Source organism: Heterocephalus glaber, unplaced genomic scaffold, assembly GCF_053883595.1.
Source record: "Heterocephalus glaber isolate CG9 unplaced genomic scaffold, H.glaber_assembly_v1.0 deba00001745, whole genome shotgun sequence".
Taxonomy (NCBI): Eukaryota; Metazoa; Chordata; class Mammalia; order Rodentia; family Bathyergidae; genus Heterocephalus; species Heterocephalus glaber.
Window position 1 is genome coordinate 3,564,598 of NW_028258451.1, and position 19,394 is coordinate 3,583,991.

At 47.8% G+C, this 19,394-nt stretch overlaps 1 protein-coding gene across 2 annotated transcripts; it reads left to right on the plus strand.

Moving 5' to 3' along the window:
* The first annotated feature begins 4,422 nt into the window (after positions 1 to 4,422).
* Znf324 (zinc finger protein 324) lies at positions 4,423 to 19,042 on the plus strand. Of its 2 annotated transcripts, XM_004866539.3 has the most exons (4): positions 4,423 to 4,888; positions 6,512 to 6,638; positions 6,989 to 7,105; positions 16,830 to 19,042. In XM_004866539.3, the coding sequence occupies exons 1-4, from the start codon at positions 4,811 to 4,813 to the stop codon at positions 18,023 to 18,025; spliced, it is 1,518 nt and encodes a 505-aa protein (XP_004866596.1). In that variant the 5' UTR covers positions 4,423 to 4,810; the 3' UTR covers positions 18,026 to 19,042. The 2 variants fall into 2 exon arrangements, with proteins under 2 accessions (XP_004866596.1, XP_087056982.1); XM_087200856.1 differs by having other exon boundaries at positions 4,423 to 6,638.
* Positions 19,043 to 19,394: the final 352 nt, after the last annotated feature.

Genomic DNA, 19,394 nt, shown 5'->3' on the forward strand with positions numbered 1-19,394 from the left:
AAGTAAACAAAGGTCAAACAAATGTACGGCTAGGGTGTAGCTTGGTGAGACAAAGGCCCTGTGTTCAATCCCTAGTACCAAAAACATAAAGAAGGGGGCTGGGGATTTAGCTCAGTGGTTCCACTGCCTGCCTGGAAAGCACAAGGTCCTGAGTTTGATCCCCGGTACCCAGAACAAAAACATAAAGAAGGGCCAGGGATTTCGCTCAGTGGCACCATGGCTGCCTTGTAAGCACAAGGTCCTGAGTTCAATCCCCAGTACCGGAAAAAAAAAAACAACCCACAAAGAATAAGGAAAAAAAAAGAAAAAAATTATGTTATAGGCAGTTCTTCAAACAAAACATGGGAAACTTGTTGAAAACAAAAAGGCTTTGTTCAAAGCTAGATCTGAGGAGATGGAGGGGGCTTATTGCCACGATTCACCATGTAACTGTGCCCAGGTGTGCAAAGGCTCCCCCAGCCCTGTACAAGGGATCAAACCCAGGGCACTCACACTGAGCTATATCGCTAGCCCTCCCCTTCTCTCTCTCTCTCCTTCCCTCCCCCCCGCTTTCTTCCTACAGTACCAAAGTTAAGGTAGGTAAAGAAACAGGCTCTGCAGAGCAAATTTGAGCCAAGTACAAAAAGAAGTACACCCTACAGCATGATGGTGGGCCATCCATGCAAGAGTGAACACAGTGGCCCTAAGGCTCTTTATAATAAGAAATAGAGGGAAAAGGGAACATAACAAGACAACAGACAACTCCAAATTTGCTTCATCCTTCCTGCCCATTTTCTTTTCTTTTCTTTTTGAGACAGGATCTCACTATGTAGTTCAGGCTGGCCTTGAAGTCACTATGTAGCCCAGGCTGGCCTCAAACTCACAGCAATCATCCTGCCTCAGCCTCCCAAGTGCTGGGATTACAGGCATGCGCCACCACACCTGGCTAGGAAACTAGACTTGGACCTCATGGTGCCAGTGTCTGCATATTTGTCCATTTATCTGGGCTAAAGAGAGGAAAGGGTGGTGGCTATGCCCCAGATCTCAGGGAAAACACTTTAACTCTTGGGCTGGCTGTGATGGGGCATACCTGTAATTTCAGCACTTGGGAGGGAGGAGGATCTCCTTGAGTTCAAGGCCAGCCTGAGTTACATAGTAAGACCTTGTCTTAAAAAAAAAAATTCTAGGGCCAGGGATTTAGCTCAGTGGTTTTGTCGCCTGCCTTGCAAGTTCAAGGACCCGAGTTCGATCCCTGGTACCAAAAAAAAAAAAAAAAATTCTAACTTTTAATGTTCCCTTTTGTAGGAAGAAAATGTTAAAATGGGAAGGTGAAGGGGAAAATGGAGGAGGGAGGAAGAAAGGAAGGAAGGGACAAGAAAAAAGAAAATAGAAAATACAAGGAAAAAGTGGAAATAAAGTTTCTATACCCAGGGAGGGGAAGGGGCTTCAGTCCAGGGTGATGGAAAAAGAGAGACAGGATGTATCATGTTCAGGTGCAAATTCCCTGTGATGAGCGTTATCATATGTATGCCTGAAATGCACCAATAAATGTTTAGCTATAAAAAAATCAATAAATTGGGCTGGGGATTTAGCTCAGTGGCACCGTGCCTGCCTCGAAAGCACAAGGCCCTGAGTTCAATCTCTGTTACCCATAAATAAATAAATAAAGTTTCATTTTGTCCTGAAGGTTAAAATTAGAGTTCAGCTGGGGGATTTAGCTCAGTGGTTCCGGTGCCTGCCTTACAAGTGCAAGGTCCCGAGTTCAATCCCCGGTATCAAAAAACAAAACAAAACAAAACAAAATAAAATAAAATTAGAAAGTCCCTTAGACCTGGGTTGGTGCCCCATGCTTATAATCCCAGCACTCAGGGGGCTGTGGCAGGAGGATTACATGAGTTCAAGGCCAGCCTGGGGTACTTAGTGAATTCAAAGCCAGCCTGGACTACATAGAAAGACCCTGACTTAAAAAAAAAAAAAAATTGGGCCAGGGATTTAGCTCAGTGGTTTCGCCACCTGTTGTGGAAGCGCAAGGACCTGAGTTCGATCCTCAGTACCAAAAAAAAAAAAAATTAAGCTCAACACCAAAAAGTTCACACTTGAGAAATAACATTTGCATGCACTGATGTAAAAAGTCTTCTAGCAGCATATCTCACAATAGGGAAAGATCTTGAGTGCAAAAGCACCCGGCCACTGGCTTCCTTCCCAGTGCCCTCCTCAAAGAAAGAAAAATACAGAAAATAGCATCCAACCACTTGGCATCTGAAAGTTGACTGCGGAGGATGGAATTTTAGTGTAGTCAATGTGGGAAAGCCATTATTGTCTCTATAATCTTGTTGAACATAAAAATAGTCACGACTAAAAAAAAGAATAGTCAGGACTATGAGAAGGCCAAAGTAAGTAGCTTGTGTGAGAAAACCTTCAGCCAGAGATGGAGGCTTAGGCACCAAGAGCACCCACACTGGTATGGTGGTGCTCACCTGTAATCTCAGCACTCTGGGAGGCTGCAGCAGGAGGACTCCAAGTTCAAGCCTAGCCTGGGCAACTTAGCAACTTAGGGAGACCCTGTCTGAAAATAGAAAAAAAAAAGGGCTGGGGATGTACATCCATGCAAAGGCCCTTGGCTCAATCCCTAGTACCAAACCGAGAGAGAGAGAGACAGAGAGACAGAGAGACAGAGAGAGAGACAGAGATCTGCCTCACAGCCTCATGAAGGGCAGCTGTAGCAGTGGACTCATTCTCCCACCTTTTAAACTGGACTTGTGTGTTTTTGGTTATCCTTTGTGAGTTCAGAAAAGATCTGAACTCCAGGCTAGCCTCCAACTCATGCTGTTCTTCGTGCCTCAACCTCCAAGTGCTGGGGTTATAGGCATGTGCCACCACAACCATCTAAAAAAACTTTTTTTTCATTTTGAGACAGAGACTCAGTAAGTCACTAAATTGTCCAGGCTGGGCTTGAACTTGTGATCCTCCTGCCCCAGCCTCCCAGAGGGTGGGACTGTCCGTGTGCATCACCAGCTTGGCTAGAAATGGGGTATCATCAGTAATAACAAGAGGGTGACAGTTTTAGGAAGCGCCCAACAACACTTGCCACAAACGAGTCAGCGAGATCCAGGCTTTTTCCTGAAAAATAATGAGGAGGAGTATAGTGAACCAAACTGATGCCCTGAATGTAAGGCTAAGGGACAGGCTGAATTCACCTTGAGGAACGAGCAGTTGGTCTGAAATCTTTGAGCGGTAGGGACAGCAAGCAGAAGGTCGGCGTTTTCAGTACTGTCTTATATTGCCACTGGTTTGAGAATAAATTCCAAATTTTCTTCTGGGGGTGTAAATAAATGGTAGAGTGCCAGCCTCATAAACAGGAGGCTTTGGGTTTAATCCCCACACCCCAGTACCCCCCCCAAAAAATCCAAAATAGATTAACTCTTACATGACAGGTGTTTACCAATACCATCTATTCTGTGGACAGTTATAGATAACAAAGAGATAGACATAGCGGTACCTATAGAGGGTGGGAAATAAAACACCTCACGGAATTTGACACAGGACTGAGAATCCTAAAATCTAAACCGTCACAGTGGAAAAAGAAATTATTTTATTTTCTGTCAACAATAGGATCTGGATTGAGATTGTCTTTCCTTTTGTTTTTTTTCTGCCCTTTTGTTTTTAATGTCGCACTTATTTAGTCTTGAGAGGAAAGTAACAATGAATCAATATCATGATGCGTAGGTCAAGGCAAGAACCAGAAGGTCTAAAGTAAGAAGGAGAAAGTACCTTCTGCCCAACCCAAGTTTACAAGTAAATGATTCAAAACAATTCCAGACTCAAGCAATATTTAGGCTAGGGGCTCGAAATTCTTGGGGTATTATCAGTAGTAAATTGCGAAACTGATCTCTTTTTGAGACAGAATATTGCTATGTGGTTCAGGTTGCTTTTCTTTTTGTACCGGGGATCGAACTCAGGACCTTGCACTTTCGAGGAGGCAGGCGGGGTGCCACTGAGCTAAATCCCCGCCATTCGTTCAGGTTGCTCTGAACTCGCTCTGATCCTCCTGCCTCAGCCTCCGGTGTGCTGGGATTACAGGGGTGCGCCAACACACTGGGCTATGTTCCTCTTACTCTTAACGTGCCCTTCCAGTTACGTTTTCTTTTTCGGGCTTCTCGCTCGCCTCCTGGAACCTTGGAAGTTTGCACTTTCAAACCTCCAGGGTTTAACTTCGGCAGCATCTGCACGCGCGCGGGGACCAAGAACTCAGGGCGCAGAAGTCCCAGCCCCGGGAACGGAAAGCCGGGTTAATTCCAGGACTCGCTTCCCAGAGCTCCCTGCGACGGCGCGTGACGGTTGCCACGGAGACCGGAAGGGCCCAGCTTCCTGACTCGCCGGAACTCAGGCGGGAACTACATCACCCGGAAGGCGCTGCTCGTGAGTCCGCAGTACTCATTGGCCCAATGAGGGCGGGGCTGGACTTCCGGCGCCCACGACTGTCACTTTGCAGCCGGACTTGGGGCCGCACCGGCGATCTGGGTCGGGGGCGAGGGTGGCTCCTCAGGAGCCTCTGGGGCCCGAGACAGAGCAGCAAGGAAGGACACGCTAGCCTGGCTCGCTGCGTGCCTCGCCCACCTGCGCGACGGGCCGCCGGATGGTGGCTCCGCCTCCGAGCCTCAGTCTTCCCCTGGGCGCGCAGTCTGCCCGGTGGGGCTGGAGGGCCGCGCCCGGAGCCACGTGCGCTGCAGCCCTCGAGCAGGCCCTCGTGCGTCTCGCCGCACGCTCCGCGCCCGAGGCCGGTGGGGACTCGGAGGCCTACGCAGGCGCGTGAGGCCGGGGCGGCTCCGCGATGCAGGTCGCTCGCCTCCTCCCCGCCTCAGCCCCAGGCCGGATGGCGGCGACGGGCGCGCTGACGGATCCGGCGCGGGTAAGAGTAAGAAGCCCACAGACTCCAGGCCCCCGAAGGAAGGGCTTACCCTGCTCTCGCGGCCCGGGATGGGGATGTGTCTCATTCAGCAGCCGCAGTGCTGGCCAGCGAGGGGTGCGTGTGCGGAAGTCCCACGCCCGCCATTCGGAGGGTGAAGGTCCCACGCAGGCACCCGCGAAGGAGCGGCTGACCCTTGGATCTTCTCCTTGGGGAGCGCGGGGAGAGGGATATTGGTGCAGAGAGGACTGCGAAGTTGGGGCGTCAGGAGCCCCAGCTGTGGTTTGGTTTGGTTTGATTTGGAACAGAAAGCCGGACGTCCTCTTGGTTGAAAAAAATTGTTTTTTCAGTACTAGGGATTAAACCTACCGCCTTTGCTCTCAGCTACATTCCCAGTCCATATCTATATCTATATATCTATATCTATATCTATATCTGTTTTTTACATTTCAAGATAGAGTCTTGTTAAGTTGCTATATGGCCCAGGCTGGAATAGAAATTGTGATTCTCCTGCTTCAGCCTCCCAGAGTGCTGGGATTGCAGGTATAGGCCACCATGCCTAGTCGGTTAGAATTTTAAAGTATCACACCTTTTGCTGAGTGAAGAACAGGAGTGTGCAGGGAGGCTCTTTCTGCAGTCCAGGTGGGCAACGATGTCTCCTGAATCAAATGGAGCAGTGGTGGTGGGAAACATGGTTGGATTGTGGATAAATCTGCTCATGCATGAGGTGTGTGGTGTGAGCGAGTGTTGTGAGTAAAGAACTGTCCCAGGATTTTCAGCTCGAGTGGCTGGAAGAACGGAGTTGCTACAGACAGAACAAGAATTCGAGGAGAAAGGTGATTTCTTTCAGGGAAGAGGTCAGGAGTCTGTAATGTCCTGGAGTGCAGGTGTTAGGGGACATGAACTTCTGGCATCCAATTGACAGAGTCCCACCTAGTGTCCCGGGCCAAAGCAGGGTCTGGGAATTGGCGTGAAGAGAGGATGATCCCATGGACTGACCCAGGGCGGTCAGGACTTGAGAGGCAACAAGAAAAGAGTGGCCAGGGCTCCTGGGGCTGTCAGTGGAGGACCCTGGCAGGTGGCTGATGGTGGGGTGGGCAGCAACAGAGCAGACAAGAAATGGAACAGTGCTGGGGAGGGAGGAAGGGATCGACTTCTTGTGTGTCCACCAGGTCTTTGGGGCCACTTCCTGTGGCAACTGGGTGTGATTATCCAGTTCATCAGACTGGAGAAACAGCCTTGAAATGTCAGGCAGACACAGCAGGGGAGGATCCTTGGGATAGGCATGGGGGCTCAACGAGGACTTGAACTATTGCTTGTTGCAGGTACAGGTAGGGACCCCTTGTAGAGGTCATGCTGGGGCCTGAGTGGACATCTGGGGCCACCTTTGGTGTAGTTCTAGCCCAGGGCCCCAAGGCATGCTCTCCCTTGCTGAGGTGGAGATGAGGGAGAGCACCTGTGGCTTGCGGGGGTGTGGATGGGGAAATGCTTTCTGAGATGGGTCTGGGTAGGAAGGGAAGCAGGGGGAGTGTCAGAGACTTCAGGGGGTCATCTGATGGGATGAAGTGCTGGGTGCTGTGTCCTATTGCTGTGCCTCAGACTGTCTCCTTTTGCCTGCTGTTGCAGGGCCTGATGGCTTTCGAGGATGTGGCCGTGTACTTCTCCCGGGAGGAATGGGTGCTCCTGGATACAGGCCAGAGGGCCCTGTACCGCCACGTGATGCTGGAGAACTTCGCACTTGTGGCCTCACTGGGTAAAGCCCTGGGTCCTCATGAGAAGTGAACTGGTATCAGAATGGGCCATCAGGATAGCTCCTACCTCCCTGGCTACCCATGAATAAGGTCTTCTGGCCAGGGCCCTGGTGAGACAGGGTTGGGGCCCCAGCGATGTAGTCTGGGTGGCTCAGCTATTTCTGTGTCCCTCTCTGGCTGCAGCCTCCTGTGCCTGCTGCTGTCCCCTTCTGTGGTACTGTTGACGTAGTCGCTGCTGGTTGCATAGATGGCACCATCTGTTTCCACGTAGCCCTGGCCCTGCTACATGTTGAGGGGTGGCTGGCTGGTGCTGAGCTGCCGTTGTCCTCTCACCTGATCTTCCTCCTTTCAGGATTTTTCTCCTCCCCACCTCGTGTGGTCATCCAGCTGCAGCGCGGTGAGGAGCCTTGGGTTCCCAGTGGGAAGGACTCTATCCTGGGCAGGGACGCTCACAGGAGGCTGGGCCTGGGTGAGTCTGGGCTCATGGTGGGGTAAAGTCAGGACCAGTCTGTGGCCAAGCCGCTGTCTCCCCTCCTGGCCCCACAGACATATACTCTTGTGCCTCCTGTCTCTTCCCTGTCTTCATGGTACGGTCTTGGCTGCCCTCAAAGACGGAGCTCCAAGGCACAGGGGCTGTTCACATAGGAAGTCACTGCCCAGGCATGCAGAGCCCTGCTCAGAGTAGCCCTGCACCAGGCTGGGTTGTGCTGGCCCAAACCCTGCACATCTCACTGCCCCTTTCCTGGGGTCTTTCCTTCATCCCTGTGTTCACATGTTGCTTCTGCACTCGACATGACCGAGCTTGTCTCGGTCCTTTTGTGTGGGGTGAGGACAGAGAAAGGCAGTCAATAAACAGTGTTCACAAATGGTCTCCGGCCTCAGATGGGCACTAGAGCAAGGGGCAAAAGCAGGCTGGGGAGCGAAGTGAGAAAGAAACAGGGTATGTGTGTGGTGTTAGCCTTCTGGCACTGTGACAGAATACCTGAGGTAAATAGTTTAAGGGAGTACAGCTCATTTTGGCTCACAGTTTCAGAATTTCAGTCTGTGGTTGCCTAGTTCCATTGCTCTTGGCCTGTGGAGAGGCTGAATACTGTGGCAGAGGGTGTGGAGGAGAGTAGTTGCTCATCTCATAGCAGCCAGAAAGCAGAGGGAAAGACCTCTCATGGTCCACTCACCTTCTGAAAATACCAACTCTGAACCCATAGCCCTTTTGGGAGACATTTAGAAAAAAAATTTTGGTACTGAGGCCAGGGGAAATGTGCTAACATATATCCCCTGCTCTTTTTTTATTTTTTAATTTTGAGACAGAGTCTCGCTATGTTGCCCAGGCTAGGCTTGAGCTTGTGATTCTCCTCCTCTTCCTCCCAGAGTGCTAGGATTACAGGTGCGTGCCACCACACCTGGCTGGGGAATAGTTTAAATTCAAACTGTAGCATTCTACTCCTGGCTCACAAAGGATCAAGTACATCTCTTAATCCAGAATACATTTACTCCATCATTTCTCAAAAGTCCAAGTCCAAAGTCTCCTCTGACTCAAGACAAATTTTAGCTGTGAGCCCTTGTAAAATTTATTTATTTATTTTTTTTGATACCTGGGATCGAACTTGGGTCCTTGCACTTGCGCAGCAGGCGGCGAAACCACTGAGCTAAATCCCTGCCCCAAGCCCTTGTAAAATTTAAAAAGCAAGTCATACTCCCAAGAAACACTGGCAAATGTTAAACGTTCCTATTCCAAATGGAAGGAGTAGGGAAACAGAAAGGAATTGGACCAAAGCAAGACTGCAAGATAGCAGGACAAACAATAATCCCTGTGGCTCCATCTGTTATCCCGGGCACATGGTGCCATGATATGAGCTCCAGAGGCCCAGGCAGCCCTGCTCCTATGGCTTTCCAGTTGCAGCCCAGTCTCTCCTGGACTGGCTGTGCTCACTGCCTATCCTATTCCTTGGCAGACGGTCTGTGTTCCTGGCATTGCTTAACTTCCTGGGCTCCGTGCTGTGGCTTTGGCTTCACTCTCAAGCTTCACGCATGGCCCTTTCAGGGGCTGCCCACAGGGACTCTGCCCCTGCCACACACTGCCTGGGCTCCCAGAGCAGCCTTTGAAGTCTCAGTGGAGGCCTCCATGTCACTGTAACTCTCATATTCTGCATTCCTGCAAAACCAGCATCATGTGGTGACTCCAAACCAGCTGAAGCAGTAGCCAGGACCTCTTAGACCACAGCTGCAGCAGCCCCTGAGCACCTGTATGATAAACAAATCCTGGGGAAACAACTTCCAGGCAGCCTTGCTAGAGCAGAGTGCCCCAAGAGCTCTTATCAAAGCAGAATCATTGAAAAAGAGTTTACAGCTTTATACCCTTGAGGTTTTTGTTTTGTTTTGTTTCTTTTTTGTTCTAGGGACCGAACTCCAGTCCTTGCGCTTGCGCAGCAGGTGGCGGAAACCACTGAGCTAAATCCCCGGCCCTACCCTTGAGCTTTTGAGGAGTGAAGTCTGGCCTATTAAAAGGCTTCCTAATGTCCTGGTGCAAAGTACTTGGCTTTTTTTCTTTTCTTTAATTTATTTATCTTTGGGGTACACTGTAGATACACGTAATGATAACATTCATCATAGGGAATTTGTACGTGTACGTGATACATCTTGCTTCTTTTTTCCCATTCCCCTCCGCTCTCTTCAACCCCTCTTCCCCTCATTTACAAAAGCATTGTTTCCATTTTTTCTGTTCTTTTTTCTTGCTCCTCCCCTCTTTCCCCTCCTCCTTCCCTTCTTCCCCTTCTCTTTTGAACATTTTTATCATTAAAGAGTTTGAGAAGTAGCGGCATTAAGTCTTCTTTAAATTTCTTGTAGAATTCAGCAATGAATCCATCAGGCCCTAGGCTTTTCTTTGTTGGTAGATTTTTAATTACATCTTCAATTTCATTGACGATAGTTTATTTTGAATTTTTATATCTTCTTGATTCAGTTTTGGCAATTCATATGTATCTAGGAATCTGTCCATTTTTTCTGTGTTGTTCATCTTATTAGAATGCAGGTTTTTGCTTTTTTTTTTTTAGAATACAGGTTATTCCCCAGTACCAAAAAACAACAAAAAAAGAATACAATATTGAAGTAGGTATTGGTGATCTCGATTTCTGCAGGATTTGTTGTGACTTCACCCTTTTCATTCCTATTTGCGTGAATTTGAGTCTTTCCTTTTTTCGATAAGGTTGGCTAAGGATTTGTCAAATTTATTTAAAATCTTTCAAAGAACCAACTCTTCGATTCATTAATTCTTTATATTGTTTTCTTGGTCTCAATTGCATTAATTTCTGCTGTGATCTTTATAATTTCCTTCCCCAAAATATGAGTTTTGGGCTTGACTTGCTCTTCTCTTTTTTGTTGTTGTTACTGGAGATCAAACTCGGGTCCTTGTGCTTGTGCAGCAGGTGGCGAAACCACTGAGCTAAATCCCCGAGCCCAACTTGCTCTTCTTTTTCTAGAAGCTTGAGCTTCAACATTAGGTTATTTATTTGAGCATGCTTTGTTTTTCTGATATGGGAATTCACTGCTATAAATTTCCCTCGTAGGACTGCTTTCATTATGTCCTACAAATTCTGGTATGTTGTATTGGCATTATCATTTAATTATGGAAACTGTTTAATTTCTTTTTTAGTTTCATCTGGGTTTTTTTTTGGTACCGGGGATCGAACTCGGGTTCTTGTGCTTGCGCAGCAGGCAGCGAAACCACTGAGTCATCTGTTTTGTTTTTTGGGGTTTTTTTGGTACTGGGGATTGAACTCGGGTCCTTGTGCTTGTGAGGCAGGCAGCGGAACCACTGAGCTAAATCCCCAGCCCAGTTTCATCTGTGACTCATTGTGTCAGGAGCCATTCTACATAATTTTTTGGGAAAAAATCATTTCACAATTAAATTATGATTAGGGGTGTCTGAGCCTCAATAGTCCCATGATGCTGTGATGCTCAAGGGCAGGATTACATCAGCTGAAGACATCCTGGTTCTTTGAGAACCAAGTAGTAATACAAAAGAGAAAGGTCTCACCTGGAGAGGGACAAATTCCTTATCAGCTTAACTCATCCCACCTACTGTTGTAAGAATATTTTGCTCATCTCATCATCCTAATCAACATATGCACCTCATCTATAGGGAACAGGGAAAAGGGGACGTTACCAGAACCTCTGCAGTAAGTTCTAGTCTCCTGCGAGCCACGGCAGCACAAGGCGAATTACAGGAAAGGTAGAAAAATGAGACTGAGAAGAAGCTGAGCTTTGGGTCTGATCAGTGCTGCTCTGGGCGGCAAAAACGAAAGCCCCTAGTTTACCGCACGTTTTATTCAGTACATCTCTAGGAACAAATGTAACAAATGACTTGCAGAGAGTTCAGTACATCCTGGGTAAACAAGATTAACAGTCCAAGAACAATGGGGAACTGAGTAGATGTTTGTTCCTCCCAGGATGTTTTCAGCGCCCAGAATGGTTCTTGTCCTGGAGAATCACAGCATCACCAGATCATTGAGGTCTCAGTTGTGACCGGAGGCCAAAATGGAGTTATTCCGTAGCTGGGCTGTAGGCAAAAGAACTAGGCTAACCAAATGATTTTACCCTAAAATTATGTAGCATTGCTCCCGACACTCATCTAAGATCCTCATCTTCATGGGATTACTACCCTCCAGAGTCACCTGATACTTCCTGCAATTATAAGATCCTCATCAATTTAGAATTATCGCCACCCTCTGAGATATCTGATACTCCCTGTGAACCCAATAAATAGTGGCAGCTCGGAGCGTCTTTGTCTTTGCCCACTCGGAGACACTGACCTCCCAGCCCCCATATACTCTGAAATTACAAAAGTCTCTGTTGTCTTTCTTTAGCCCTTGCTGTCTCCCTTTCTATGCAGTCAAAGGATTGATTGCCCTCTGATACCGTTGGTTGCTCAGGAGGGTGTTATTTAATTTCCATATGTTTATGAAGGTTTTATGGTTTCTTTTGCCATTGATTTCCAATTTCATTGCACTATGATCTGATAATATGCATTGGATAATTTCAATTCCTTTGCATTTACTTAAGCATGTTCTATAAACTAGTATGTGGTCTATTTTGGAGAATGTCCTGTGTGCAGCTGTGAAGAATGTGTATTCTGATGTTGTGTGGTAGAGTGTTCTATAGACCTCTACTGAGTCCATATGTTGAAAAGTTTGGTTCAGTTCTGATAGTTTTTTGTGGATTTTTTTTGTCTAGAGGATCTGTCTGTGACACTGGGGTATTGAGGTCCGCGTTACAGTTGTATTAGTGCTTATTTGATTTTTCATGTCCATTAATATTTGTTTTATATAGTTGGATACACTGGCATTTGCTGCAGATATATTTATGATTGTCATCTCTTCTTCTTTGATTGTTCCCTTAGTAAGGATATAGTGATCATTGTCTCTTATAATCAGTCTTGGCTTAAGATCTACTTTGTCTGCAAATAGAATAGCTATCCCTGCTTTTTTCTGGGTTCCTGTCACATGGAGTATTGTTTTCCATCCTTTGACTTTCAGTCTGAATGTGTACAGCATATTTTTGGATCTTGTGTCTTGATCCATTCTGCCAGTCTCTTTCTTTTGATTGGTGAATTGAGACTATTACTATTGATGGTTACAACTGATATGTATTGACTTACTCTGTTCTTTTTTTTTCCCCCCTCCGTTTGATTACTTGCCTTGCCTGGTGGGTTCATTCTGTGGGGATCATGGAATTGTCCATGTCCTTTATAACATTTTGGAATGATGGTTAGGTGGTCATGAATTTCTTCAAGTGTTCTTTGTCATGAAAGTATCTTATTTCCCCATCATTTTTTTTTTTTTTTTTGGTACCAGGGATTGAACTCGGGTCCTTGTGCTTGTGCAGCAGGCAGCAAAACCACTGAGCTAAATCCCTGGCCCTTCCCTATCAATTTTGAAAGATAGTTTTGTGGCGTACATCAATCTGGGCTGGAGGTTGTTTTCTTTCAGAACTTGAAATACTTTACTCCAAGCTCTCCTGGACTTGAGGGTTTGTGTTGAGAAGTTTGCTGGGATTCTGATGAGCTTTCCTTTATAGGTGATTTATTTCTTTTCTCTAACAGCTTTCAATATTCAGTTGTGTTGAATTTCTGGAATCTTGAGTATTATATGCCTTGGTATTGATTCTTTTTGATCATGGCTAATTGGAGTTCTATATGCCTCACCTATTTGTATGTCAAATTCTTTTTCTCCGCTGGGGAATTTTTCTCCTATTACTTCTGTGAACAGGTTTTTTATGTCATTTGTGCTAGCTCTTGCTTTTTCGTTGACTCTGATGAATCTTGTCATTCTTTTTTTGAATCATTTAGTGCCTGCTGGATTGATTTTTAATGGTCCCTTGTTATTTTTTGTGTGTGTTTCTGGGTACCAGGAATCGAACTCAGGGCCTTGTGCTTGACAGGCAGGTGCTACACTGCTGTTATATCCCTAGCCCTGGTTCCTTGCTATTTTTTTTCCTTGCTATTTTTAAGAAATCTTTCTTTTCATGATCACTACCTGCAATCCTGTCTTCTATATCTGATATTCTGTCCTCACATTGGCTTATTCTACTGCACATACATTCAGTGGAATTTTTAATCTTGATACCTGTTGAATCTGTTTCATGGTTTCCGTTTCTTTCCTATGTTGGGTGTTCATGGTTTCCATCATTTTCCTAAGCTCCTTTATTTTTATTTGTATGTGCTCTAGAGTCACTAAGTATGTCTTTCATTATGTTCACCATCTCTAGTTATCTGAGGAATTATTTCTGATTTGATTTTTTTGTAGAACCTCATTCATCTGCTTTGTTACTTCCGCTGTTACCACTTCAGAGAGTCCAGGTGGGAGCCTTTGGAATTGTTCCACCTTATTGCCCTCTGAGTTTGCCTTTGGTGAGCTGAAAGTCTGGGGTTGCATCTTGCTTAAGTATCTTCTCATCTTTCTTTCTTTCTTTCTTTCTTTCTTTCTTTCTTTCTTTCTTTCTTTCTTTCATTCTTTCTTTCTTCCCTCTTTGTCTTTTTCTCTTTGTCTCTCTCCCTCTCTCCCTCCCTCCCTCTCTTTCTCTTTCTTTTTTTGTTTAATTCCAGGGTTGATGCTTGTAAATTGCTTATGGAGGGTAGCTTTATTGCCAGTATTGAGAACCTTTAGGAAATGACTACTCAGAGATATCTTCCAGATGTACCTGGCTTTTGAGTTTTGAGTCTGTTGCATGATCCTACCTCTTCAATTTATTGGGAATGAGAAGTTGCTGCCTGTTTGGCCTATTCCCTGATTCTTTGGCACTGGCCTATAGTATTGTTTGTGAACAATCTCAGTCTTTGCATACCAGGAAGAACAACTGATTAGAACAATTATGTTACCTTGGCTAAAGCAGTATAGTCAGCAATAACATTAGCATTAGGGCTGGGGATTTAGCTCAGTGGTTCTGCTGCCTGCTTTGCAAGTGCAAGGTCCTGAGTTTGATCCGAGTACCAAAAACCCCCCAAAAAACAGTATCATCAAACACAGCCTAGAAAATAATAAATCGTGATAACTATTAATTTGCCACCTTTGGGCTGGAGATTTAGCTCAGTGGTTCTGATGCCTGCTCCACAAGCACAAAATCCTGAGTTCAATCTCTGGTACCAAAAAAAAAAAAAGCCACCTTTAACTGTATGAGTTATATTTGTGGTTATATAACAAAATTTAAAACACCAGAAAATTGTATACAGTATATGTGCCTCAGTGTGGCGATTTTACCCTCAAGGCAGAAAGTTTAAAAGAGATTGGGGGGAAAAAACAGAAATAGAAGAAGAGGAAGAGATTAGAAGCAAGGCTGGAGACAAAGATCACGCAACCTTCGGGAAACTGGTGGAGAAGACGGAGGAAAGAGAGAAGGAAGAAATAAAAATAACAGCAACAAAAAAACTGGAAACAATGTTCACCTCATATAAAAACAAGAAGAAGTAATCAGGAAAAACAAAATGAAACAACAACAAAAGAAACAAGGGCTGGGGATTTAGCTCAGTGGTGCCACCACCTGCCTTGCAAGGTCCCAAGTTTGATCCCCGCTACTCAAAAAAAACCAAGAAAAGAGGGCCAGGGATGTAGCTCAGTGGCACTGTGCCTGCCTGGCAAGCGCAAGGTCCTGAGTTCAATCCCCAGTTCTAGCCAAAAAAACAAAAATGAAAAGAAGAAAACAAAATGTCCACTACAGGGGATGTCTACTCTCACTGGTAGACACAGTGGGCAAACAGCCCAGATCTGTGTGCATTAATTCCAGCAAGTCAGCTGTAGGATGTACAGTGGGGTAGTGGATAATCCCAGCAAGCCTGCATCTTTAGTTCCACTGAAGTTCAGGTTGGTTTCTGGCTGTGAGGTTAGAACCCAATTTGTTAAGCCTGCAACACTCTGTGCCTCCTGCCAGTTTGAATTCGGCTCCTTGACCTCCCCCATCTTAAACTCGGTTCCACCTCACCCAGAGGCTTGGAGTTGCTAGATGGAGCCACCCCAAAGCTCCTCTGAGTTCCAGGCTCAGTTGGCCCCTCTCTAAGATCACTACCTGCCAGTTGCCCTCTCCCGGGGGTGGGCATCTGAACCCAAATAACTCACCAGCCATTGTAGTTCCCTACATCCACTGCTACATTCCACTTGTTTGTTTGGTGGGGTTTTTGTTTTTTTTGAGGGGGATATATTTGAAAATTTTTTTCATTTTTTTTTTTCCCTTTGGTACTGGGGATCAAACTCGGGACCTTGCCACTTGCAAGGCAGGTGCCGGAACCACTGAGCTAAATCCCCAGGCTCTTTTTCATGTTTTTTTTCTAGTTTTATTGGTACATTTCAGATTTATATAATGGTAACATTCATCATAGGAAATTTGTACCTATCCATGATATATCTTGCTTCTTTTTTTCCCATTCCCCTCCCCCCTTTAATTCCTCTTCCCCTCCTTATTTACAAAAGCTTTGTTTCCATTTTTTCCTTCCTATTTTTTTCCTTGTCCCTTCTTTCCTTTCCCCCTCCCCCTCATTCCCATTCTCATTTGAACATTTTCTTCCCATTTCTCAATATCTATTATACATTGTGGTTCTTATTTCCACTTTTGGTTTCTTACACCAGAGAAACAATGTGGTAGTATAGTCTCAAGGTGCATCCATTTAAAATCTTTTCTGCTCTGTCTTTTCCCAATGAATTCCTAATGAATTTTCCTAATGAAATTTCCTTCACCAGATTAGTAAGTCTTCCACCTTTTAAACCCAGCCTCCTGTGAAGTCTCAGGGCATGGACAAAATGTAGACACATTCTTTGCCAGAATGCACCAAGAATAGCCTCTAGTCCAATTCCCACCAGAATTGTCTGTACTGGCCAGGCGTGGTGGCACAAGTCTGTAACCACAGCATTCAGGAGGTTCAGGCAGGAAGGTCATCTTGAAGTTAAGGCCAGCCATAGCTACATAGTTCAAGGCCAGCCTGAACTGGCTTGCATAATGAGACCTTGTCTCAAGAAAACAAAAACAGGCCAGATGTGGTGGTACATGCCTATAGTCCCAGCACCTGAGAGGCTCAAGCAGGAGGATCCTTGTGAGTTCAAGGCCAGCCTGAACTACATAGTGAGACCTTGTCTCAAAAAACCAAAAAAAGTACTGTCTATATTCCTATCAGGTATCTTACCTGAGTTCACACCAGAATCATCCATTAAGCTCCAGTTCCAAAGGCTTCTGAGGGGCTGGAGATTTAGCTCAGTGGTACCATGCCTGCCTGGTAAGTGCAAGGTCCTGAGTTTGATTCCTGGTACCAAAAAAAATCAGTTGTCCAAAGGGTTCTGAGCCACATGATCAGGTGTAATCACAGCAGTGGCCCCTCTTGGTACCAATTTTCTGAGGTGAACAGCTCCCTCTTTCCCTGGCCCCACGAATAACAAAGCCAAGTGGCTATGGACTGAAACCTCTGAAACTGAGCCAAAGTAATCCTTTCCTCCTGTTTTTCCCAGCTGTTTGGTCTCAGCGATGTAAATTACAGGGGGCCTGTGGAAGAGTCCTGCTCAGCTTCCTGCACCCTACTTCCTGAGGTCTGGCTGCAGTCAGTCGTGCCCAGGCTTCCTTGCTCCCCTTCTCAGGGGCCTCTGCTATCCAGTCCCTGGGTCCCAACCTGCCCGCAGGTCTTGCTCTGGTCACCTGAAGCAGCCACGTTTTTCTGCCCTTAGGTTCCCATTGGGTGGCTGAGCACAGAAGCATTTCCAGAGAAGCCACAACGCGAGGGCCCTTCTCTGGCACCTGCCCTGGCCCTCTTGCTAGTGTCCCACCAGGCACCGCTTTGTCCAGAGAGAGGAAGCCCACAGGAGTTTCGGTGATCTACTGGGAGAGGCTCCTGCTGGGTTCAGGGCTGCGGCTGAGCTCCCCACAGAGGGGTGGCGGGCCCAGGGACAAGGACCCAGAGGATCGGTCGACGGTCCCTCGAGCATCCCTCCAGCCAGACCCGGGGGATCGTGGCACAGCCTGGGGGTTAGGGTTAGGGGAGGAGCAGGGCGAGCCAGGGCCTCTCCCAGGGGAGAAGCCCTTCGAGTGCACGGCCTGTAGCAAGGTGTTCGTGAAGAGCTCCGACCTACTGAAGCACCTGCGCACGCACACTGGTGAGCGGCCCTACGCATGCGTGCAGTGTGGCAAGGCCTTCAGCCAAACCTCACACCTGACGCAACACTTGCGCATTCACAGCGGCGAGACACCTTATGCCTGCCCAGCCTGTGGCAAGGCCTTCCGCCACAGCTCCTCGCTTGTGCGCCACCAGCGGATCCACACGGCCGAGAAGGCCTTCCGCTGTGGTGACTGCGGCAAGGCCTTCAGCCACGGCTCAAACCTCAGCCAGCATCGCAAGATCCACGCGGGAGGCCGGCCCTATGCATGTGCACGTTGTGGCCGCCGTTTCTGCCGCAACTCGCACCTGATCCAGCACGAGCGCACTCACACGGGTGAGAAGCCCTTCGCCTGTGCGCTCTGCGGCGCTGCCTTCAGCCAGGGCTCCTCGCTCTTCAAGCACCAGCGCGTGCATACAGGCGAGAAGCCCTTCGCCTGCGCGCAGTGCGGCCGCGCCTTCAGCCACAGCTCCAACCTCACGCAGCACCGGCTGCTGCACACGGGGGAGCGGCCCTTCCGCTGTGCAGACTGTGGCAAGGCCTTCGCCAAGGGCGCAGTGCTGCTCAGCCACCGGCGCATCCACACAGGCGAGAAGCCCTTCGCCTGCCCGCAGTGTGGCCGTGCCTTCCGTGAGCGCCCTGCGCTCTTCCACCACCAGCGGGTCCACACAGGCGAGAAGGCCTTGCGGCGGCCAAGGGCCCGGCCTCCCCCAGCGGAGGAGATGGCAGGGAAGGAGGCCAGGGCTCCCACCAACTCGGGCTCTGCCTAGGCCTGAGGCCCTTTACACCTGGGGACAGGATTGGTCACAGCCCATGCTTCTGTCCTCAGAAAGGTCACGCAGCAGAGACATCCAGCGTTCAACCAGAGGCAGGGCTTGCCCTGAACCTGTACAGCAGTCAGAGCCCCAGGAGGCTGCCTCTTGGGTGCTTCACGGGACCAGAAGCCTGGACAGGCTTCTCTGCGCATGCACTAGCCACTTCCCCCAGGCCTCTGCCATGTAGGGATTTCCTTGGGCCTGCCCAGACCTCTGAAGGCTTTGGAAATGGGGGTTTGGGGGCTGGCCTGTGCAGGTGACTGGGCTCTGAGCCTCACCTTCCTCCTCTGGGGTAAAAAAAATCTGGCCCCACCTGACTAGCAGGATCTTAATATGGTCCCACTTGGTCACCAACAGCCCCTCTAGGTACTGGAAATTTCCTCCTGTGAGCTCTGTACTGGTGTCTATCCCCACTTAAAAGATGAGGAAGTAGAGTCCCAGAGAGGGGAAGTGAGTTCCCCAGGGCACACGGCAGAAACAGACTAGTACTCAGGCACACTGGCTCCCCAGGCACAGCAGACTCTGGAAAGATGGAGGCCTGGGGTGGGGGGCATGTGGCCCTCAGCAGTGGAAAGGTAGACCAAGGTATGCTCTCCCTGGCTGTACCATGCACATTCTCACCCAAGCCGTGTCACCAGCTCCGGACACCAAAGTCAGTGTTCAAGGGACTTTTATATCTAAGGCTATGGTAATAACTTCGGAGGAAAAGAGATAGAGTTGCTCATTTTTGCTGGGTTGGTGGCCACATGTCCCCTGTTCTCCCACCTGGGCTGGAAGATGACTGCGGAACAGGGAGAACTTCCCATTATCTGAGACTGGTGCCCTCTGGGGCTTTGGCGGCAGATGGGTGGGGTGGTCGCTTAGTTTGTTTTCTATGTCCTTCAGCAGACCAGGCTGTGTTCCAACCTGATGCCTCACTGGCAGAGAGTGATCTTTGGACCGGAAAAACAAACTAGTATTTACAACTTGGAATAGTTGTAAGTTGTCTTTTTTTTTTTTTTTTTTTTTTTGAGACCGTCTTGCTATATTGTTCAGGCTGGCCTCAAATTCCCTGCTACCCTCCTGCATCAGCCTCCCCAGAGTTGGGATTACAGACATGCACCACCATGCCCAGCTTATTTTTTATTTTGAGACAGGTTCTCAGATCACTAAGTTGCCTGGGCTGGAGTAGAATATGCAGTCCTGCCATAGCCTCCTAGAATGCTGGAATTACAGGTGTACACCCCTGGACCCCAAGGCTTCTTTTTAAACATTTGTGTGAACAGTGGCAGCCTGATGCCCTTTTTACCCTGCTGCAATCCAGACAGTATTAAATGAACGTGCC